Raw genomic sequence first — 24,049 nt, forward strand, 5'->3', positions numbered from 1 at the left:
AATTTAAGTTCTTTTCGGCGTTATCAGGAGAAGATGCCAAGATGTTGGTCGACCCCAGAGGGTTAAACACAATAGCCTGGAGATGTCCAAAATGTCACGAATTAGATATACATTGTCAAATATACATCTGCCAGGCACACAGTACGTCTGGTGATGGTGAATAATCTGCTCCATTACCTTCTTCAGTCTTGAGGCTAATGCTTTTGAGAGCAACTTGCAGTCAGTGCACAGAAGTGAGACCAGGCACCAGTTCTTCAGGTATGTCAGGTCTCCCTTTTTTGGCAGTAGGGTCAGGACGGCCCTCCTGCAGCTCAACGGGAGCTTACCCCTCCTCACACTGTCCTGTAAGACTTCTAACACATCCTGCCCTATCACTGCCCAGAAAGTTTTGTAGAACTCTACAGCGAGACCATCTATGCCTGGCGCCCGTCCATTCTCCATACCCTGGAGAGCCTCCTGGAGCTCTCCCAGTGTCAGCTCCCTGTCTAGTTCTCTTGCAGCTTGCTCTGACAGTTTCAGCAAGTTCTCCAGAAAGCTTTCCTCCACCATCTGTACCCCTGACTGCTCACTGCTGTACAGCTTCGAGTAGAAGCTGGCTGTTCGCTTGCAAATTTCAGTAGGCTCTGATAAGAGATCCCCTGATTCTGTTCGCACAGCATGTATGTCCATTTTTCTGTCCATTTTTTTGCTGTAAACCAAAGAAGAACTTAGAAGAAGCATCCATCTCAGTCACGCTTTTAAAGTGTGAGCGGACAGGCACCCCCTGTGCTGTAATGCCTAACAGGTCATTCGTTGCAGCTTTTTTACTCTTGAGGGCTTCAATATGCCCTCGATCTCCTGTGGTCTCCAAAGACTGAAGTTCCACTATTCCAGTCTCCAGAGCTTTCAGGGATCTAACAATGTCTCTTGTGACGTTGAGAGAGTAGTGTTGACAAAATATTTTAATTTGTATTTTAGCCACATCCCACCACTGCTGTAAAGTACTAAAAGCCACCTTCTCTGATTCTCTGTTCACTTCTCTGGAAAAACGTTCCAAAAATAAATAAAAGAGTCTCTAAAATTAGTGTCTTCTAAAAGTGCGGTGTTAAAGTGCCAGTAAGCATGCCTAGGTTTTACACTCTGTTTTCTGATTTAAAGTTCTCCATATGTTGCTTAATCCATGGGCCTCCATCATCTCCCACAGACGCTTATGGGAGGCTACATGAGGTTCTGCATGGTTCCTATCCAAGTTATCGGTTGTACAATTAAAATCCCCAACCAAAATTAAAATGTCAGCAGTGCTAGTTCTCTCCAATGCGTTGGTGGGAGTGTACACGCAGATAAAAACCAGACTCTCATTCTCATAAAAAGCTTTCACTTTTAAAAGCCTCCCATTTAAAAACTCTTCTACTGTGTAAGAACTAGAAATAAAATTGTGAGCAAACAGTAAGGCAACCCCACCACTAAGTGATGTACTATGACTTAAAATGGCCAGCCTGTCCCACTCCTTCACCCAATCAGCAGCGTTGCTGATTCATCACTATGAGTCTTCTGTAACATAGTAACATCAATATGCTTCTGTTTCACTAGTTCATATAGCTTTACTCGCTTTTCATATTCTCTTGCCCCATTAATGTTCAAGCTTGCAACATGAATCCTATTCATTAAAAAGTAACATAGATAAAACAAAGAGATTATGAAAACCACTTCAACATAAAACACATCAAACTCTCTACAGGTCATCATCAACAGCTTCTCTATTTACTTTGGTAATCAGTTTCTTCAGTCAAAGAAAATAAAAGCTCCCTCTCTTCTAAATTGTTTAACATCATGAACAACCTGCTTAAGGTCTGGGAAATACTCCTCTACTGCAACATTTTTCTGCCATTTGGTGATTCTTAAAAATTCTTTAATGTCTTCAGCACGGTATAAAACCGATAGCTGTTTTTCTTGAGAACCAAAATTAAAAACAGTATCTGACATGTAGTCCTCACTATCTGACTCTCTTTTCTCTGCCTTTGTGTCTTTGCTGGCCTGCTTGTTCCCCTGTCCCTTTCCTCGTTTTTTCCTCTTATTTGGCACTTTAAAAGTGGGCTCATCCTCCGTCTGCACTGGTGTAGTGACCGGTGTTTCCAAGCGATGGCTCTGCACTCCTGTACCATCCTCTGCCAGCGCAGGCAGCTCCAGCACTGCACCATAATCCACTGTGTCTTTTTCAGCCACGCAGGGCCTCTCCTGGTCTGGTTGAGCCGAGCAGGGCCTTTCCGGGGCCGGTTCAGCCGAGCAGGGCCTCTTTGGAGCCATTTCAGCCAAGCAGGGTCTCTCTGGGGTTGGTGCAGCTCCAGTAGACTTCTGGACTGCAGGCTGGGCTTCGAATTAGAAATCCTAATACGTTGTCTTTTCTGAATAAATCACAACAACCTTATACATTAAATGGTGCTTTCACCTTCAGAGCAAACTTTCATAATTTTCAATAAATCAATAGTAACTTTTTATTTTTGATTTATTTGGTTTTCTCTTAGTGCCCTGTCAACAACATGTGAATTCACACTCATGGGGCTGGAAAATAAATGCCCCCCACAGCATAACAGAGCAAACTAGTTTACAAACTAGTAGGTGGATTATCTACACTAAAACGCCCCTACTTGTAAGTATGTGAATGCATGGTGCCCTGCGATGGACTGGTGTCCCATCCAGGGTGTATTCCTTCCTCGTGTCCAGTTTTCCTGGGATAGACTTTGGATTCACATGACCCTGACCAGGATAAATCACTTATTGAAGATATAATGTTGAGAGTCTTCCTGAGGTTTTCAATTGTAAGGGATTCTGATCGCATGCTCCAACAGCCTAAACATGTCACATAAAAACAATAAGGTCTTTGGCAATATTGTTCTTTGGATAATTTATACGGATGTTAATGACACCATTTCTTTTTGTGAAACAGTCTGCGTCAGTGGACGTCAACAAAATTTGCTGAACATTTCAGGTCTGTAAATAGTAATGTACATTGTTTCCGCAAGAACAATCATATTCAAATCAGGTGACTGTAATAGAATGTATATGTAAGAATAGCAGCTACTCCACTGTGGTTCCTGTACTGAAATTGGAAGACATGAAGTTAAATTTCCTTTAATAATTTTCTTTATTGAGTAACCTATTTTGTGTAATAAAGTTTCACTTACAAACATAAAACCATGACCCAAAAACCCAGGAAAACACACAAAAGCAAACATTCCCTGATTGTTTTAGGAAATTTTGGTTCCATGAGTGTTGATAGATGTTTTCTTCAACTAATGTTCTGTTTTAGGAATGTTAACATTTCTATAATGCTAATTTGTGTCTAACTGTAAATTTTGTGAACAAAGGTCTTGAGTTGGTAGAGGAGCCTGGTGTGGTCTATGGTTCAAACCTGAGAGATGGTGGTGATAGAGACCTTTGCTCATTTATATTTTCTGAGAAACCCATTGCAGTTAAAATGGAGGTAAAGGTATGTGGAAAAACACATAACATGAGCTAAGGTACAGTGTGCATTAAGGGTTGGGTCGAACCTCAGCATAGTTTTTGACCACCTGTGAGAAACGCACCACTTTCATGTAGCTGGGTTTCCCTTTTATGTCATCCCACACGTATTCAGGTGAGAGCACCTTGGTCGGTTTGTTGTACAGGAAGTACTTGTTCAGATGAGACTCTTCCTGCCATGCCGCTTCGATTTGATTTGCTCGGTCCACTTCCAGCTGCATGCGGCACGTCTTCGCCAGCTTGAGCACTTTGTCGAGGCGTCCTCCAATCACGGCCCCTATGTAGTAGTAGTCTCCTTCTTCTAAAGGTATGAAGGCCTGAGATTCAGGACGCCTCTCGTACGTGAACTGTTCCCGAGATGTTCCAAAAAACCAGGCATGCAGCGCACCAACAAGATCGCCCAGAGACTCCGCCCCCCAGTGAGCATAGAATTTGGAGTCGACGTCGAGGCTGAATATGTAGTCTGCCTTGTTGGTGAGTTCCTCTTCAATGAGCTTCTCAATCAACTCCATCCTGCGTAGCGAGATTTCCTGCCAGCGGTTTGAGGTTGCTGTTTTTATCACGGTCAACTGACGCCCCTCCCCCAGTGTTACCACGGGAACTTCGTCCGGGCGATCTGTAAACAGGTAATAATGCACTCGGTAGCCCACCATGAAGTGCTGCTCCGCCGACTCTAGGAAGTCCTTCAGGAAACGCACATACCTGCAGGAAAATATTCCGCTCGTTAATGCTTACATTCATGGTCTGACGGGTGCTGTTGCTGGTAGGTTTGGCCAATATTTGTGGTCAGTATTTCAAATACTAACAGAATGTTAATGCTTAAAAGCACTAAATTTCATGGACTTTGTGTCTTGTCCCATTTTGCCCCAGTGTGTATTAATGCTAATACAGCTATCAGATTTTTGTCCATCTGAAAGCAAGTGAAAATGAGATGAAAATTAATTTGGTTAAATTTTTATCAGGATTCAATCCAACCCAGAGCCTTCATCATATGACAGTTACCAACTAGGGAAGGTAAAGGATAACACATGCTTTCTCCGAGACACATGAAGCCAGCAACCACATCTTTTAGAACTGTGGCTCATGCTGCGTCACAGGGCAGCGTAACACAATCGGAGGAAGGAAGGTGCTATCTACCATCTTCTGCATACACACAGCCATGACTGAATACTGTTGCTATGATTGACAGGGTAGAGACATGATGCCCCTCCCACCCAGAGAGCATGGCCAATTTTGCTCCCTTGGGACCAGGCCATGGATAGCTGTGGCTTTGTTGTGCCACTTGGGAGCCCCTAGGTGACAGATCATTAGCGTCACTGTTAGAGCCATGATGTCAACAATGTTTTAAATTATTATTAACATATTGTCACACACCGTTACCTACAATGCTTTGTGCATGTCACTTGTCAAGACCTACTTCCTCAGAGCGAAGAAGGTGGTTGCCATGGTGATGTTCTGGTGTTTGTAGACAATAATGCCAAGCTTTAACATTAATATATTATAAACATATTACTAACATACACAACATTACATTTCTCCAAAATGGGTCTTGCTAGAGATTGACACTAAGTTACCCACAATACTTTGTACATGACAAGTGTCATGACGTACTTCCCCAGAGCGAAGACGGTGGTTGCCACAGTGATGTTCTGTCGTTTGTAGATGCCGTCAATCACCGTCAAATCAAATGTACCCTCCCACACAATTGGAGCTAACCATTGCGTCATCGTGGCAACATCTGGCCGACTGACAAAATACACACACACTTTAGCTTTCATTTACTTTACAGTACATTTTTAGGTACAGACAGGTGACAAATTAAAGGAAAAAACCTGGTGTCTACGTTCTGTTATGTGCACACATTTACTCACCTACTGCTCACACTGGGCTGAGTGTATGCAATCCTAGGAGTAAAATAAACATTATTATTATTGTTATTGTTATTATTATTATTTACACCACAGCACTGTTGAATTGTCAAATCAGATTTGTTGATGTTTATAATGTGCTCATTCTAATATGGTATATTTCTATAGTAACAGCTCATTTGCAGGGATGTGTATGGCGGGCAAGCCAAGTAAACTGATTCAAAAATATGTGTAATCGTTGATATGGTGAAGTTTTCTGTACGGAGATGCTTATTTAACATTTATGGAAGGAGTCTCCAGTGTCAGCGCTTTGAAACAGTCAGAGGTAAAACTGTAACTTTAAGTTTTCTGACATCTTCAGGACAGAGAAGTTTATACTTTGTGGTTTCTCCATACCATGACAAGCGGCACTTTTTGTTTTAACTTCAACAGAGAGAAAAAAAGAGAGGCTGATGAGGGAACGACTGTTTTATGTTGTAGCAGCTATAGTGACAACAGGAACTCACTTGTTTCGCAGATGTTACACAACATTAAATGTAACTATAAACAGATAAAAATGATTATGTGACATTGTTTAATAAAAGAAAACTGTAATCGTTAGCAAACTGCTGTGGTATAAGAGGAATAAAACACATAATTTATTGTAAAATAATCTACTTCAGGGTGGTAACTCATGTTTTATTCCTTACTTAACTAAATTAATGCACTGTTCACAATCAATTCAATTCAGTTTTGTTTTTATAGCACAGAATGGTTGGAATGATAAGCATAGGACAGTTGTTAGGAAGTGAAAGTCTCTATCGTATGCAAGTGAGATTGTCTACAGCATCAAGCTTAATGATAAGGGCCCATAGCTCTGAGTCAAAGGAGGAGGAAGAGTAGAGGTGGAGATAGATCAGGCAATTCCAGAGGAAACAAACATCATCAACGACAACATCACACCAACCAGCATCTCACCAGAAGAGGAGAAGCACTCAACAGAGAGAGGTGTGTGTGTGTGTGTGTGCGCTCACCCTGCAGGAAAGATTAAGTCCATATTAACATGCTGTTTTGTTTCCCTGAAAAACGATCAGACACAGACTTATTGCATGTGTATATATTTATACATATACATATATCAGTCACAATAGACACAGACAGACAGACAGACAGAGGAATGGGTGTGAAGTTGCATGGGGGGAATTCAAAGCTGAAATGTTCACACTGGGCATTTTTCACCAGCAAACATTTTACATGTAATTCTATGGCACTTTTAAAAAGCTTTTTACTACATTTACTTATGTCAATGTACTTAAGTGTCTGTACTTTACTTGAGATTTTCTTTCACCTAAAACCTTTGCGCTGTATTCAGGACTTAATACAGGACTTAACAACTTAATTCCAAAAATTACATCATTATTGCTGTAGGAAAGTTATGCATATTCAGAGTCATGTTACGCACATGCTTTATTTGATTTTCTGCATGTCGTTCACACCTCCAGCCTGACTTTACCTAGCCGTTTTGTTCTGTGTATTCGCTACGATTTTTGACTTCTTGTCTGTTTCTTGATTCTCGTGTTTGTTTTGAATAGTTATGTCTGTTTGCTGATCGCCTGACCCTGAGCCTGTTTTTCACTACGTGTGTGCTCTTCATTTTTGGATTTGCCTGCGTCTCAATAAACGCTTTATATTGCAATTCCATCCATCTCCACTCACGTTATGTGACAACGAGGCAACGTAAAAGCTAGAGACAATTTAAAAATTTCAAATAAAAAAAAAGACTAATATGATGATATATGATTCAGAAGATGGCGATTATTGAAATAAATCTAATAGGAGTCTGCCGATATATTACTGCATAAATTAGTTCACATTAATCACTGTAAAAATTGCGCATTATACTTTTACCAGCCCTGCAATCTACAGTATGATATTTGTTGCATGTCTCCCCCCTGTGGCCCTTGCTTCTATAACCATTAGAATTTGTTAATGGTTTAATTGTAGTTCAATAGAATTTAAACCAGTAGAGTTCGCCTTTTTAAAAAGCTTAAAGCTTTTTATTCATTAAAGAACTAGCAATGGTTCAGTAAATACAGTCACACTGACAGGAACATTGTGTAGTTACAAGTAACAAGTTATTTCATTTCATGGAGCAGCTTAGGTGCTCAGCTATTCAGTCCAATATCATCTCATCTTTACAAGGAAGATGTGCATCAACACTTTTCAAGACCCATCTCTTCTACAAGCATTTAAGTGAGCAATAAATCTGGAAAAAAAAAAAAAAAAAATGTTTTCATACCTGCTCCTAACCCTAGCTCTGTTAGGACTTGGACTATCTTGGCCTCTAGAGGCCGCTATTGCTTACGTGTTTTTTGTTTTGACAGCCATGTGCTTTTGTTTTTCCATGTGCCTTGTGCCCCGCCTAGTCCTCATTACTTACACCTGTTTTCAGTTTGCCCCCTTGATTTGTTTGTGTATTTATACCCCCTCAGTTTGGCCTCTTGTCACGGAGTCTTTTTGCTGTTATGTTTAAGACTATTAACCTCTGTTCCGTGGTCCTTACTTATGTCTTTGTGTTGTTTTTGGTACTTTGCTTTCTTGTGGACTTTTTGGACTTTGTATTTGCTGTTGTTGGATCTTCTGAGCGTTTGGATTTTTGCCTCTTTTTTTCTGATTTTTGGTTTCTTGGACTGTGCACTTTTGGATTTTTTAAAAAATTTTTTTCCCTTGTATCTTCTGAGCGTTTGGATTATACTTTTGTTATTTTTTGCCTTGGATGTTGGATTTTAATTAATAAACTGTTTCCTTTACTTACTCTCGTCTCACTCCTCTCCACTTGAGTCATTCCCCTGGTGGCCTAGTGGGGGTTTGCTGGATTACTACGCCGGCGACCTGGGTTCGATTCCCAGCAAAACTCTAACAAGCTCCTTGTCATGATTTTAGCTTAATGGTATTCTTTGACCCTGACTTGTGTGTACCTACTATGCAAACAACTGCAAATTAGTAGGGCCAGTTGTTGGCACACACTTTTTCTTGTCTTCAAGAGAAAAACAGGTGCCACACAGTTTAGATATGAATTGACTTTTATAAATCAGAGTCCTCCATGTTTTTCAAACTTTCAGGAATCTTAGAATTATGAGATTGATTTTTATTTTTAATTTTTTTGAGAAGGAAACAGGCTCAACATCTCAGGAGCCAAAAATGTTTGCCGCTTAGCTGACTAAGATGGAGGAGATGGAGAAGAAACTGACTGTTACGTTTAATCATTTCATATATATCCTGGACAAAACATGATGCTTGTGGGGAAAAAAACATCTCAGAGACTGGAGGCATTCTGTTTATTTAGCGCATTAACGGCCTGTAGCAAAGTGTGCATTTAAACAAACCAAGTAGGTTAAATCACTGTAACAACACCCTGTTGTCACAAAGTAGCCTGCAGACAGAATATTTTATTGTTCATGTGAATTTGAGCTGTTTTGAGTAGATCAAAACTTGTTACCAATTCTTGTGTGAAAAAGCTGTAACAAACCGGTTAAATGGTCACAAAAACATGACAACCACAAGGAGCTGCTGTTACATCCAGCCACCTCAAACACCACAAGAAAAATAATACTCTCAAGTGGCTGCACTGTCTAGACGTATAACTGTAAAGGTATACGTGTTATATGTGTTTTGTACTCACAAATTCACTCTGCACTCCAACACATCACTGAAAACACAGAACATCACTACTGGTTCATCACACAGTTATTAGACATTCATTCATACTCCTTCAGTAATTGTCTTATCCTGGATACAGGGCATAATGCATATACATTCATATACTCATTCGCACCTAGGGGCAATTTAGCAAAGCCAAACCACCTACCAGCACAGGGAGAGGATATGAGTTTAAAGTAGAATAAAGTAATGTATGCCAAATTTACTGGCATGTTTCCCAAGCAGAAGCAGGAAAACACTTTTAGAGTACAATTAAGAAATACTGACTTGGAAACAGCTGATTTCCTAGAACAGTGTAACACACACACAAACACACACACACACACACGTGCATGGGTGGGTGTGAATGTGCATTTCTTACCTGAACCAAGTGGATGTGTAGTTGAAGTAAATGAACCTGATGAAGAAAACAAATTATTCATGATTCCCAACACTTTGATAAAAGCCCCAGTTCTGGCTGAAGAAAAGCAGCCCTAAAGCATGATGCTGCCACCACAATGCTTCACCGTGGGGATGGTGTTCCTTTGGTGATGTGCTTTTTTTGTGCCAAACGTAACTTAATATAAGTTTTGGAATTGTTCTCATCAGATCATAACACATTTTGCCACATGGTTTGGGGTGATTTGGTTGAGCTTGGATTTTTTTTTGTGAGAAAGGATGTTTTTGTGAGAATGTGAAGAATATGAGATTGTTGTCACATGCAGAGAGTAATCAGTACTTCTCAGACATTCCTTCAGCTCCTTTAATGTTGCCATAGGTCTCTAGGCAGCCTCCCTGGTAAGTTTTTGTCTTGTCTTTTTATAAATTTTGGAGGGACATCCTGTTCTTGGTGAAGTCATTGTGGTGCTCCATTTTCTCCACTTGTTGATGGCCTTCACGGTGTTCCATGGTGCATCTAATGTTTTGGAAATTCTTTTTTTTACCCCTCTCCTGATCAATATCTTTCTACAGTGAGATCCTGTTCAGGCTTTGTAAGCTCTTTGTGGACCAAGGCTTCAGTAGTCTGATGAAACCAAGAAGACCAAGAAACCAAGAAAATCTTACTGGTTCATTCTGAACACAGCCCCATCTTCAATTATAAAAGGGTGTACAAACTTATGCAACCAGGTTATTATAACTTTTTATTTTTCCCTAAAATGTTTCTGATTATTTTTCACTGAAGTTTTGTATGTTGTAATTTCACATTGAGGGTGAAAAAAGTTCTGACATGATTTATCTTTTTTTTTTTTTTTTTAGCACAAAAACTTGCCATTTTAACAGGAGTGTGTAGACTTTTTTATATCCACTGTATGTATGAAGAAGAGAAGTACACTTTGCATCACTGGCATTTTTAGAGTGTAGTAAAAAAACTTACTATTGGCTAAACAACCGTAGTATGGAGCTCACTGAGGATAGCTCTAACTGCTAACAGAAAAGTGATCTTCCTACTGTCCAGAGATCACGAGTCGGAATCCCGAACGATGCCACATTCATCCGTGGCTGGGAGTCTAAGAGAGAAAAATTGGCTCTGCTTTCTGGGTAGCAGAGATGTTATTCATAACAGGCCTCAAAAAACAGACATTTATTCATTCAAATAAGAGAATGCTTAGCTTTTTTTTTAATTCTTTACAAATTAATGTGAGTATGAATCAAATCAGTTGTTATCAGCTGCACAAATGGTGCCTTGTGTATTTCTCTGAAAAATATGGGACACTAGAGTTGAGGGTTAAGGGCCTTGCTCCAGGGCCCAGCAGTGGTAGCTTGGTGGTCCTGGAGATTGAACTCATGACCTTTGGATCATTAATCCAACCTCTTAACCACTGAGCTTCTAAGGACCTGTCTGTCAAGCAACTCAACCATGAATTTGCAACTCAAACATGACTATTTCTACATTAACCTGTGACAGTATTTGCACCTTCTGTTCCTACTTTGGAACTGCCTGGTGTTTAATGTGTAATTCGTATAGTTTGTTTTACTTGAACAGTTGTTGGAATTGTTGCAGTGTTTGCTTTGTTTGTATTTGCACTGTCTTGTGATACCTGAACTGTTATATGTGTCTGTTGTCCATCTATGTACACACCAATTCTGCTAAAGTCCTAGTAAATGGAAGTGTACCTGGCTAATAAAGTGATTCTGATTCTGATTAAACACCATGAGACACGTTGAAAAACCTTTTCACGTGTTCTTTAAATGCTGTAAATCTGCTCTTTATTGCAAATGTCTACTCTCCCAATCACGAGGCAGCAGCTCAATGTCTCAAAGTCAAGAGCTTCAGTTAATCCTCACATCAAACATCGGAATGGGACAAAAAGGCGATCTCAGTGACTTCGACTGTGACATGGTTGTGGGTGGTTTGAGTATTTTAGAAACTGGCCACTTGACCTCCTCTGACCTCTCTGATCAGCAAGCCAGTTCCTCCTACATCGCTCACAGGATGTTTTTTTTTTCACACCATTCTGTTTAATCTCTAGAGACTGTTGTGTGTGAACATCCCAGGAGATCAGCAGTTTCTGAAATACTCAAACCACCCTATCTGACACCAACAACCATTCCACGGTCAAAGTCACTGAGATCACATTTTTCTCCATTCTGATGTCTGACATGAACATTAACTGAAGCTCTTGACTCGTGCCCACATGTTTTTATTTTATTGAGCTGCTGTCTCATGATTGGATGGTAAGAGTTTGCAAGAATGATAAGATGTACAAGCGTTACTAAATTTTTGTCCCAGTCTAGCTCTGATGGTATTGTCATTAATACAGCCTAAGTAGATAATGTTAGCTATGTGTTTGCAGATCAGAATGACCAGTGCTTCAAGTTGCTTTAAAAATATCAGTTACTTTTCTGCACTTTGCAGCAACCTCTTGGAGCGCTTTTCTTTTTTGTGCCCTTTCCCCACACTGCTCCACTTGACCACTTCTTCTCTCTTCTTCTCTGTTCTTCTTTTTTTTGTCACATCGCTTTTATTTACAGAAGCCTCACTAACAAGACTCATTTTTCATGTTTGTTTTTCTCACTTGCCACCCAATTTGCAACCTGATTGGTCAACAATGAAATGTGTACAGCATGGCCTCGTTAAAGCAGCTTACTAGCTTTAGAGGAAACAAGTATCAGGAAAGCACCCAGAAGAAAAGTTTCTCTTGTCTGTTATCTGGTTTGGTTCATTTAGGTAGCACAAGTGCCCCACCTACACAATGTGCAAACAGTATTATTCTGGCTATCGTTCACTGTTTTTTTGAGTGACGTTTTTTCTTCAGGTGTTGACTGAAGAGCTCCACAGGAAATTCAGAGATGTTACAGGATTAAATTTAACATGGGCAGTAACTAAGCAGACCTGAGTATTTAGCATACTCTAATACTTTTAATACCTATATTATTTCATCTACAACTAAAATAATAGTTAGGCTATAGAATACTAAATTCTAGCATATACAAATATACTAGGTACATTTCTCCATGTACTGAAACTAGCATATCAAAAACACACTAGAGTACTTCTCTTCAAATATACAATATGAGAAGTAAACTGCACTTTTATTTATGCAGATCTGAGAACAGTGTGACTCTATGTTTGGTTTTCTACTGATACTAAATAATGTGTGAGATTCCTGGGATTTTTTATTACTGGACTTTGACTGTGGAATGGTTGTTGGTGTCAGATAGGGTGGGCTTTTTTTTCGTTAAAACAAGCTGAAAGACAGGAGACTTCTCATTTTTGATTATCTTCTGGTCTCAATGCTGTCCAGGACAAACTATACAGATAATATAGAGATTACTTGTGAGATTTTTTCCCTATGTGCAGCCTTATGTGATACATCTAACCATCATGTTAGAGAGCATGCTCATGAGCTCCACACTTGAACAAAGCAATTACACCAAACATTCATAGTACACGTCACCTTTCCAATTTTATAGTGACTGTATTGATTTCAATGTGTTCATGTCCCTTTAATAACAATCCTCAAAACCTCACCTGCTTAGAGGTATGAAAAAGAGGTTGCGTTATAAACATGTCTCTTTATTTTATTTATTTACGAAGCAGGACACACTGTTGTAGCTGCTGCAAAAATAGTTTTATTTTTTGTGACCTTCTCTGGAATCTATCAAATCTATTAAACAGTAACTGACTAAAGTTGAAATCCCAGCACTCAGTGGAATAATAAAAGTCAAAATAATAATAATAATAATAATAATAATAATAATAATAATAGCAGCAATAATGACATACCCGAGGAGTGAACCGGTGATAATAAGGGAAAACAGACAGAAATTCTGTCCAACCCGCATTGTGATGTTCTCCCGTCCTTCAATTGCTATAAACAGATAGAGACTTTGGTTCTGACTCTGTGTGTGTGTGTGTGTGTGTGTGTGTGTGGGTGTTTGTGTATGGGTGTGTGACAAGGGAGTGGCCATTTGGATGAAGCAGGTTGGCAGATTTTACCCTTAAAGAACTGACACACTGCTCTGACCTGAAACTACTCATGCCCTAACTTACTTAACGACACCTATCTTATTACATATTTACCATAGCGCTTTTTAAATTCTGGATTGTGATTGCTCAGAAGGTATTGATTAATCTTCTATAACAGCAGCTGTGACGATAGTGCAGCTGCAAATCACAGGTTTGTATTAATTCTGTGGTAACAGTTTATTCACAGGGACTTTACGAAGATGCTCCACATTAATGGATTAGAAAAACATGTGTAATCGTTGATATGGTGAAGGTTTCTGTAAGGAGATGCTTATTTAGTGTTTACGAAATGAGTCTCCAGTGTCAGTGCTTTGTAAAATACAGTGGTAAAGCTGTAACTTTAAGTTCTCCAACATCTTCAGGACAGAAGAGTTTACGTGTTGCACAGTAACATGATGACAAGCTGCATTTTTTTTGTCTTATTAACTTCACAAGATAGAAAAAACAGAGGCTGGTGAGGAAACGATTGTTCATAGCTGCTATAACATAAGTGGCAGCAGGAGGTAACTTGTTTCATGGACATTCCACAACATTAAATCTAACTATAAATGGATAAAATGTTTGCCGTTTGACATTTTGTTCTTTAATAAATAAAAATTATAATCATTGGCAAATTGCTGTGGTATAATACAGAATAAAACATTTCAGTGCATTTTCATTGAACTGGTGTGGAAAACATTTGTGTGTTACCAATAACATCGAACTGAATGACACACTCTGACTCACTTTCCACCAATAAAAAACTCCTGACTCTGATTCTGCAACCTGCATGCAAATCCATCATTTTGGTGTGTGTTATAAACACTGAACGATTTATTATATTTATTTACTGAGTTAGTCACACTGATGTGGCTTGAAAAGTGTATAATTTATTTCTTTATTTTTTAACGATCTGCTCTGGAATAAATCTGTTAAATAGTAAATGCCTGAAGAAATACACTATCACTAATAATAATAATAATGTTTTATTCCTTATATAGCTCATTTATATTTATTGTTGAATTGCTGAAATGATATAGAGAGCAACTAAGAAGGCAATACAGTGATTATAAAGCCATATCATGAAACAAATCAGATTTTCTCTAAATACAACCTTATGGTTATATTATCCTACATAATATGGTGATGCCCCAACCTTTCCCACCTCATGTCTAAAATATGGACACCCATTTTATGTGTGTGTTCTAGTGTTTAACCCTCGGGGATCTCAGCCCCAGTGAGATTGTATGATGTGCAAACAATAAGGAAATATAATACCTCTGCAGCTGAGTGTAAAAAGGGCACAGTCCCTTTGTGTGTGTGTGTGTGTGTGTGTGTGTGTGTGTGTGTGTGTGCGTGCGTGTGTGGGTACAGTGTTTTACATCAATACAATACAGTCAATACAATAATAGCTAATATTGCAGGATATAAATGTACACCACAAGGGAAGTTTCTCTCACCAAACAACTCTGACTGTGCACATACAATAAAGGGAAACTTATCAGAATATTTACATCTTCATCTTTTTAATTATTAATAGTTCTAGCTATTTTGTCTTGATTACCTCTCTCACTGGGTGCCTGGTTGAGCTTCTTTTTTTCTCTTAGGTATTCCTATCTTCTATCTAATGAACTTTGGAAGACAACTTGGAAGGATTTATCACCCAGCACACTGCTCCCTTTTAACACCAGCACAAGAGATCTTTCTTCTCTTCACATAATCTGACAACAAACCCCACTGTGTTAGCATTACTCTGGTTTCAGAATTATAACCCAAGAATATCCAGGTCAGAACAACAAATCACAGCCCAGTCCCCTGACTGTCATGATAAATGTCTGTCTTGCTGAGTAGCAACACTAAGCGTCCACTTCAACTGAAAGTCTGAAGGTCAGTCAGTTACTACACCCTATTGCTAGGTTTTAAGCAAATCCAAAGCCCAAACAGCTGTTCCATAGACCTGCTCTTAGACACTACCCTGCCTAGATCATGTATCTACCCATTATCCCTTTCTGAGAATAAAGCCATGGAGGAATACATCTCTGACACTGCAATCCGTAAAGCTACATCAGGCCCTCTACATCACCGACATATACAGGGTCTCTTTTTTTGTGCACAAGAAGGAAGCTGGTCTGCTTTGACTATTGTGTCCTGAATCAAATCACCATCAACTACTGATACCCATCATTTCCAGTGCCCTCTGCCCTTGAGCAACTAAGAGCAGCCACCATCTTCATCAAGTTCAACCTCTGCAATGCCTACTAATGTGCACTAATCCAAGTCTATAAAGGGAACAAGTAGAAGACGCCTCTGATCACTGTAAATACCTTATAATGCCCTACAGCTTGGTCAATGGTCCCTCTGTGTGCCAGGCTTTTGTAAATGAGGTCCTCAGGGACATGCTATATCAATGACATTTGAATATTTTCAGATTCCCTGGAGCAGCATGTTTACCACGTCAAAAGGACCCTAAAAAGACTCATCACTACATTTGAGGAAGTAATCATGAATTTATCCCAAATAATTAGGTACATCAAAAGTGAATGTAATGTGTGTTTAAGGCTTGCTGTTTATAGACCTGGCATTGCTGTATTTGTGTAGCCTGGATTGTGATTGACTGGTATACGCTTCATCAAAAGGGGATGGTGTTTTGACTGGAACTGGCCTCAGTTGATGAGCACAGTGGTTGAATGTAAGGTCACTGTTAGGCTGTATAATGTGATATGAAAGAAACTTTAGTCATTGCACTATGTTGTTTCCTTTTTCTTTGCTTGTACAAATATTACATGTTTCTAACTTGGAAATGCATGCATGCTTTGTTTAGAACATTTATTTTTCCCAGTTGTGCTGTATGACGAAGTCATTGGATGTTTTCTGCATATACTTTCATTACAAGTATTTAGGTGCCGGTAATGATACATGCATTTTCATAATAAATACCTGGGTTGGACATTTGTGCATGCTGTTTACTTTTTGAGGACTCGTTGTGCTATCACAAACTTTGTTTGTTTGGATTCATCATGTAAATGGATTGAATTGTTCCACTCTGTTAGGTAATGTCTTTGATGAAGAACATGTTTACGCCTCTCATTGACACTGATGCAGGAGTACTAATCCATCAAACTCCTTTGTTTTGTAATAGTAATATGCCGTTCTCAGTTGTCATAAAGTGAAGACGTTGTACTTCATAGGTACCCACTGAATGTTTTCACAAGATTTCTGAAGATGTTCAAGACGAAATTTACAGGTTGTACCTTTGAAATATTTTTTTCGTGTATATAAACCTGACACACTGCATGTTTAACCTATTATGTCAGCTGAGTAAGTCTTGAAAACAAGTCCGGACTGGAGTGAGTAAAGGTCATGCCACAACCACCTACATTACCCAGTGTACACTTTATAGGCATTAAAGGTTTAATCTCTAAAGCATATTAATTATTGTATACCAGTATTTTATTTTTAAGTAAGAAATAAGCACTAATCTAAGAAATAATCACTAAGCACTAAGCATTTAGTCATTTTTAAGTTTAAAGTTAAACGAGTTCCTTGTGTTGGATGAATGGACATGCAGCATACGAGCTAGCTAAATTCAGAGCAGCAGCTAATATTTCCCCTTCGGTCTATATAGTGTTTTCCCCCAGCTATATATGTTCTTATTCCTAGTTGTAATTCTTTTGCATCTATTAATATTTAATGGCCCCATTTGATAAGCATCAAGTCAGTGCGTGCCTGCAAACTGCTCTCACACACTGAGTGTCCACATGTGACTTGTTTTCCATCAGATACCTGTGTAATAATCTGCTGTAATAAGTTGCAAACCTGAGTGTATTGATTCTACACAACACAGCTAGTGAGCATGCAATCATTGTAGTCATTGCAATCATTGTAATCTGTGACGTTACTAACGCTTTTGATTGTTATCTGTTTTTGTCTTCCTGATCAGACCTCTAATTTGTTTATTAGTTCCCTATTTGCCAGTCTAGTTAAGCCTGTTTGACTGACTATTTTCACTTGTCTTCCTCCTTCTACTAGTATTCACAAACATCATGTTACAAAGTAAATAAAAAATGCAGAGGAAGACTGATGCAAAAATTCCAAAAATAACACGGATAGTACCCACTTGACTACAACATTTTTCAAAGAATAACCTGAATAAGCTTGATATTTTTGACATATTCTGGCAGTGATGCTGACTGGCAACATAAATATGTGGCAGTCTGAGAAAACCCATCAGATGTCCCTGTGGCTGAATTCTTGACTGGAATAAAGATAAAATGACTAGAAAATCATGCTTTAACCATAATTTGGTTTTTCTACCAATTTTATTTGTTAATGTCTGTTACGTTCTGGGGTATGTTCGCATGTTTTTGTGTTTTGTTCTCTCCCCTTTTCTCTCGCCCTCCCTCTCTTTCTCTCTCTCTCTGCAGCACTGCCTCATTGGATAACGCTCCTGTCCGTCTCGATTATCCTCGCTGATGTCATTGGCCGTGACGACCAATCAACCTCTCACCCCGCCTATTTAAAACCCGCAGCCATTCATTCATGGGGAGTTGTTCTGGCTGTTAACACAAAAAACCCAGTTGTACCTTTTCTCTAGTTACGCTGCCTTACTGTGTTTTTTGTTCTTGTATGTCATTTGGTCCGTGTTGCCCCCACTTTGTTCTAGTCACTTGTTTGTGTAGTTAAACTTAGTGTTCGTGTGACTTTGTTAGTGTTGGAGAAAAGTGGACAGTTAAGTAAGTCACATGACATACATTGTACAGCACGTAGGAATTCCGTTTTCTGTATTAGACACATTAGGCTAGGAGCGAGCACCATCCGCTGTACATTTTGGTTTGGATAGATAGAGTAGGTTAGTTAGCACGTCCTGGACGCTGAAGACTTATTTTGCTATCTTTTGTTATAGTTAGGTTAGAGGGTTTGGAACTAGTTAGACTTGTTTTTGTTTCGTTGCTTTGGTGCCGCTCGCGTATCTTTCCCCCTTTTGTGTCTTGTTTCTTGTTATTGTAAATAAATTGTAAATACTATCACTATCACTTGGCATCACACACTCTTCCACTTGTATATAGATAAATAAATCACCTGGTTGATTTGCACTACTGGTTGATGGTCCCTGACTACACACACACACACAACTGATATTTTTAATAATCAAATGAGTGTTATTCCCCACATACCCCTAGAATAATTGGGGTTGTAACAATGTCCAACCTACTGATAAATATATAACTAAATATACTCATCAAACTGTGTTCCAGATGCACCTGACTTGAGGAGACAGTGGTGGGCAGGTACAGAGTCACACAGGCTTTTCATATAGTGTGCTGCCAGCAAGTGTAAGCATGAGCCATTGCACATATTGCAGAAATAACTAATACACATGAAAAATAATTTAGCATTTTCATGCATATATTTATGTCTGCAGATGCATTCTGAAATGATCAAAATTTTAAAAATGTTAAAGAATTGTGACCTGATGTGACCATAAACTAGCTATTTAATAATAAAAAAAAAAACTTCATTTTTCAATACAGTGTGACATATCTAGCCGAGAAGCATGGACTAGAAAATAAACACTTAAACTCCATTATATGCTCTAAAATCAACCTAAAAGACAACATATTAGACCTCGCCCCATTAGTATCTGGACTTCTGAATATCTCACCACCAATTAAAGTCCTATCCAAAATATATAAAATAATATCCAAATCCAAGTCTACAATTACCACACCAAGTAAAAAATGGGAAGATGAACTAGCAATCACACCCAGAGAAGATTTTTGCCACAAATACTGGTGGTGGTGGGCAAAAAAAAAAAGAGAGAAAAAGTATGTATAGTTAAAAGCTGCAACACTGGCCTAAGGGAAATCTGGGGAGGTCAAAGATGAAAACATAAATGATGTCCCCGATGTTGTCCAACCCATGTTGTTTTTGTAGAAATTGGCTTGTCTGTGGAATGACAAGAAAACAAATTAGTTGCAGTTCAAAAAACGGAAAAAGAAAAATAAGGGCTGTTTGACTTACTGATGCACCAATCTGTTACGCAGAAAACGCAGCAGGCCAAGTAAATCATCTGGAATGTTTATTTCACATTTTTGTAAATGCAAAATATATGTTTAATTAATTCTCTAACCAATAACAAGTAATAAAGAAAAAAAAAACGGCTTGTACACAATTATCACTGAATTTTTACATCTGCACTGGATCCTGGGAACCTCAACCATCTAAATTACTTTTCATGTATTTACTCTTACATTCCTGTTTACTATAGCAATAATTCAAATTCAAATTTTTTGACGTGCAGTGAAATGGTTTTTTCAACCTTCTGTAAAAATAGAAAAATATGAAAAATAGAAGTTACATAAACCAGAATTTACTTCTATAGAGATAGTAAAGGAAAAATATGAAAATATGAAAATATGATAGGGATAAGGGATATAAAGATCGGTGACAGAAACAGTAAGACTGTATTTTGAATAAGGTGCAGATATGTGCATTTGTTTGTACAATATATAGTGCACAGTAGGCTTGTGCGATATAATGACATTATCAACACTGAGTGGCATCAACAGAGACAATTTCAGCCACATGAACATTAGTAAAAAGGATTTACTGAAATATGATGTTATAAATATATTTTTAAACTGTTTACCGCATATTATTACAGAATCACTTAAAAATCCACCATCCAGCTGAGATTTTTGACTGCGGCAGTTCCCGACTGCACAGCTGATAATATTATTATATGTGTGTGTGTGTGTTCCTTCCTTCAGTCCAGTTGTAGGTGTTGAGGAGTCTGATGGCATGAGGGAAGAAACTATTGCACAGTCTGGTTGTGAGGGCCCGAATGCTCCGGTACCATTTTGGTGCTCTTGACGATCTCCACGGAGGAGCCGCCGATGTTCAGCGGAGAGTGGTCTCTCTGTGCTCTTCTGAAGTCAACAACCATCTCTTTAGTTTTGTCCACATTCAGGGACAGGTTGTTGGCTCTGCACCAGTCCGTTAGCCGCTGCATCTCCTCTCTGTATGCTGATGAGACCCACCACGGTTGTGTCATCAGCGAACTTAATGATGTGATTTGAGCTGTGCATTGCTACACAGTCGTGAGTCAGCAGAGTGAACAGCAATGGACTGAGCACACAGCCCTGTGGGGCTCCAGTGCTCAGTGTGGTGGTGTTGGAGATACTGTTCCCGATCCGGACTGACTGAGGTCTCCCAGTCAGGAAGTCCAGGATCCAGTTACAGAGGGAGGTGTTCAGGCCCAGCAGGTTCAGCTTTCCAATCAGGTGCTGAGGAATGATTGTATTGAATGCTGAACTAAAGTCTATGAACAGCATTCTAACATAAGTGTCTTTATTGTCCAGGTGGGTGAGGGCCAGATGGAGGGCGGTGGTGATGGCGTCATCTGTTGAGCGGTTGGGGCGGTAAGCGAATTGCAGGGGGTCCAGTGAGGGAGGCAGCAGGGTCTTGATGTGCCTCATGACGAGCCTCTCGAAGCACTTCATGATGATGGGTGTAAGTGCAACGGGACGGTAGTCATTGAGGCAGGACACTGAAGACTTCTTTGGCACGGGGACGATGGTGGTGGCCTTGAAGCACGTCGGAACAACGGTGCTGCTCAGGGAGGTGTTGAAGATGTCCGTGAAAACATCTGCCAACTGGTCTGCACATCCCCTGAGCACCCTGCCAGCAATGTTGTCTGGTCCAGCAGCCTTTCGTGGGTTGACTCTGTGTAGAGTCTTCCTCACGTTGGCCATGGTTAGACACAGCACCTGGTCATTGGGAGAAGGAGTGGTCTTCCTCGCCGTCACACCGTTCTGTGCCTCGAACCGAGCATAGAAGTCGTTCAGCGCATCTGGGAGGGAGGCATCACTGTCACAGGCAGATGGTGGTGTCCTGTAGTTCGTGATGTTCTGGATGCCCTGCCACATGCGCCATGTGTCTCTGCTGGTCTTGAAGTGGTTGTGGATTCTCTGAGCGTGTGCGCGCTTTGCTTCTCTGATGGCCCGGGACAGTTTGGCCCTTGCAGTTCTTAGGGCCACCTTTCGCCTGCTCTGAAAGCAGAGTCCCGGGTCCTCAGTAGCGCGCACCTCTGCAGTCATCCACGGCTTCTGGTTGGAGCGTGAGGTGATGGTCTTGGTGACATCATCAATGCACTTGCTGATATAGCAGGTCACTGATGTCGCGTATTCCTCCAAGTCAGTGAAGTCGCCGTCAGTTGCCGCTTCCCTGAACATGTGCCAGTCAGTGTGTTCAAAACAGTCCCGAAGAGCAGAGATGGCTCCTGCTGGCCAGGTTTTCACCTGCTTCAGAACCGGTTTGGTTCGTCTGATTAGCAGTCTGTATGCTGGGATTAGCATAACAGAGATGTGGTCTGAGTAGCCGAGGTGGGGGCGGGGCTCCGCCCGGTACGCGCCGGGGATGTTTGTGTAAACAAGGTCCAGCGCGTTCTTCCCTCTTGTTGCAAAGTCCACATGCTGATGGAATTTAGGGAGCATTGACTTGAGATTTGCATGGTTGAAATCTCCGGCAACAATAAACAGTCCGTCAGGGTTTGAGTTCTGCAGCTTGCTAATAGCCCCATACAGTTCACAGAGCGCCTCCTTAGCATTAGCACTGGGGGGAATGTACACACCGATTATGAGGACGGTAGTGAATTCCCGAGGTAAATAAAAAGGTCTGCATCTAACAGTCACAAACTCCACCAGCGATGAGCAGTAACTAGAGACTAGCACAGAGTTCTTGCACCATTCCGTGTTGATGTAAACACACAAGCCGCCGCGAGCCTTACCGCACAGAGCTGTGTTTCTGTCAGCACGAAACGAGGCTAGCCCGTCTAGCTGAATGGCGGCGTCCGGAACTCTGTCGCTGAGCCACGTCTCCGTGAAAACAAAGACGCAGCAGTCTATGAACTCACGCCGTGTAGTTTGTGGAGTCGGATGTAATCCAGTTTATTGTCCAGGGAGCAGACATTGGAGAGCAGGATGGATGGGGGAGCCGGCCGGCTAGGGTTTGTTTTTATCCTAGCACGAACCCCCGCCCTCTTGCCACACTTCTGCTTTCTCGCGGACCGCTTGCGACGTCCCCTCCCCCCGTCACCGGCATCAGGCGACGCCAAGGGCTGGAGGCCTGGTCCCCGCAGCAAGCCGAGATCGTGTAGCTTCTCCACCAGATCATCCTGCAGAGTGGCTGTATTGTTGTGTCTTAAGTTTATAAGTGTCTGGCGGTGGTATACACGAACACCGGTAGCTCCGATGTCCATGTGCCATTAAAAAGTCTGCCTAAGGACGAAAAAAGCACCATTTTGTATCCGGAGTGGCCGCTGCGTGCTACTGCTTGCAGATAGTATCACAATCCATACACAAGACCATTGTATCTGTTATGTGAATATTCTTGTGAAAAACCTCAAAAATAATTAGCGAAACTTGAGCTAATTATACAAAATAATTTTGTATAAACACAAAAGAAAAATAACTGTAAAGATTGTTTCTGATTCCTCTTTACAGGAACAACATAATGGAGAAAACCCTTCCTTGAACTTACTAATAAAGGTATTGCAAGAATAATATCAATTTAATATTTTTAAACTGAACATCCATCCATCCGTCCATCGTTTCTCTTTGGTCACCATTTTGAGTTCAGATTTGTTATTTCCTTTGCTTTTCCGCCCTCTAGCAGCGGCGAGTGGTAATCGCATGCAGTAACCAGCATCAGCCACTAGATGGTGCTGCAGCTTTCAGGAAAATAAGGTGAACAACAAGGGCCGCTTCAAAAAAGCCAGACAAAAAAACACAGCCCCAGCCGAAAAGAGACGACTAACCCCAGGCTACCTGAAGCTAAAGCGCCCGAACCGAGGCCATGGCATCGGAACCGTGTTCACAGATTGAAGCCGGTGCGCGTCTTAACACCACTACAAACCCATCTTCTACTCTTAAACCGCTGACACTTATTACACTTAAAGCTTTCTTCTTATTTTGTAGCTTCAGAAGCTAAGCTATGCTAGGCTAAGCTAGGCTATGCTATGCTAAATAAATTAGGCTAAACATAACAGTGAACAGTTTGAGTATGTAGCTGTGATGTTTCTATCGGGCTAATGCTGGTGTAAAACAGAGTTCTTCCACAACTACAGAGCACAGAGCCTCCTCACAACACCACATTGCTTTAAACATCTCCAAATCCTTGATTTAATTAGTCTGGAGAAAATTCTTACGGTATCACAGTCTGTGTTTTGTGCCAATTTGTTTTTTCTGCTCTGGTATATTGCCATTTTGGCTTGAACAAAGATAAAATTAATCAGCTGACACTTAACCCTGTTTCTCCTGACAAATTTAAAACCAAGAATAAAAGTCTGAAAAGTAAAATCCACATAAAATGGCCTTAAAATGCTTTGTAAAAACACAAAAAGAAGGCTGCAACCTGGAACAGTATATAAAAGCATGAAAAACGGTTTCCCTCTGTGAACAAAATGGACATTCTTGTGTGACCCCGGTGATTTAAAATAGAGATAAAAGAATTCACAGAGACAATACCATGTAAAATCCTCCATTGGAGGTCAGCA

The 24,049-nt window shown here is 40.3% G+C and overlaps 1 protein-coding gene across 1 annotated transcript; it reads right to left on the reverse strand.

Moving 5' to 3' along the window:
• Positions 1 to 3,102: 3,102 nt before the first annotated feature.
• Positions 3,103 to 13,701, reverse strand: LOC117596207 (histo-blood group ABO system transferase 2-like). Its single transcript, XM_034300481.2, has 7 exons — positions 13,273 to 13,701; positions 9,427 to 9,462; positions 9,028 to 9,054; positions 6,380 to 6,424; positions 5,370 to 5,402; positions 5,110 to 5,244; positions 3,103 to 4,200 (listed from the first exon to the last, which is right to left on the reverse strand). The coding sequence occupies exons 1-7, from the start codon at positions 13,455 to 13,457 to the stop codon at positions 3,510 to 3,512; spliced, it is 1,152 nt and encodes a 383-aa protein (XP_034156372.2). The 5' UTR covers positions 13,458 to 13,701; the 3' UTR covers positions 3,103 to 3,509.
• Positions 13,702 to 24,049: the final 10,348 nt, after the last annotated feature.

Source organism: Pangasianodon hypophthalmus, chromosome 27, assembly GCF_027358585.1.
Source record: "Pangasianodon hypophthalmus isolate fPanHyp1 chromosome 27, fPanHyp1.pri, whole genome shotgun sequence".
NCBI lineage: Eukaryota > Metazoa > Chordata > Actinopteri > Siluriformes > Pangasiidae > Pangasianodon > Pangasianodon hypophthalmus.

Coding starts and splice junctions, on each gene's coding strand:
- LOC117596207 (XM_034300481.2), bottom strand. CDS start 13,457: ATGGCCACTCCCTTGTCACACACCCATACACAAACACCCACACACACA. Junction 9,463..13,272: donor ATCACCGGTTCACTCCTCGG/GTATGTCATTAT, acceptor TTTCTTCATCAG/GTTCATTTACTTCAACTACA. Junction 6,425..9,027: donor TTGGAGTGCAGAGTGAATTT/GTGAGTACAAAA, acceptor ATCGTTTTTCAG/GGAAACAAAACAGCATGTTA.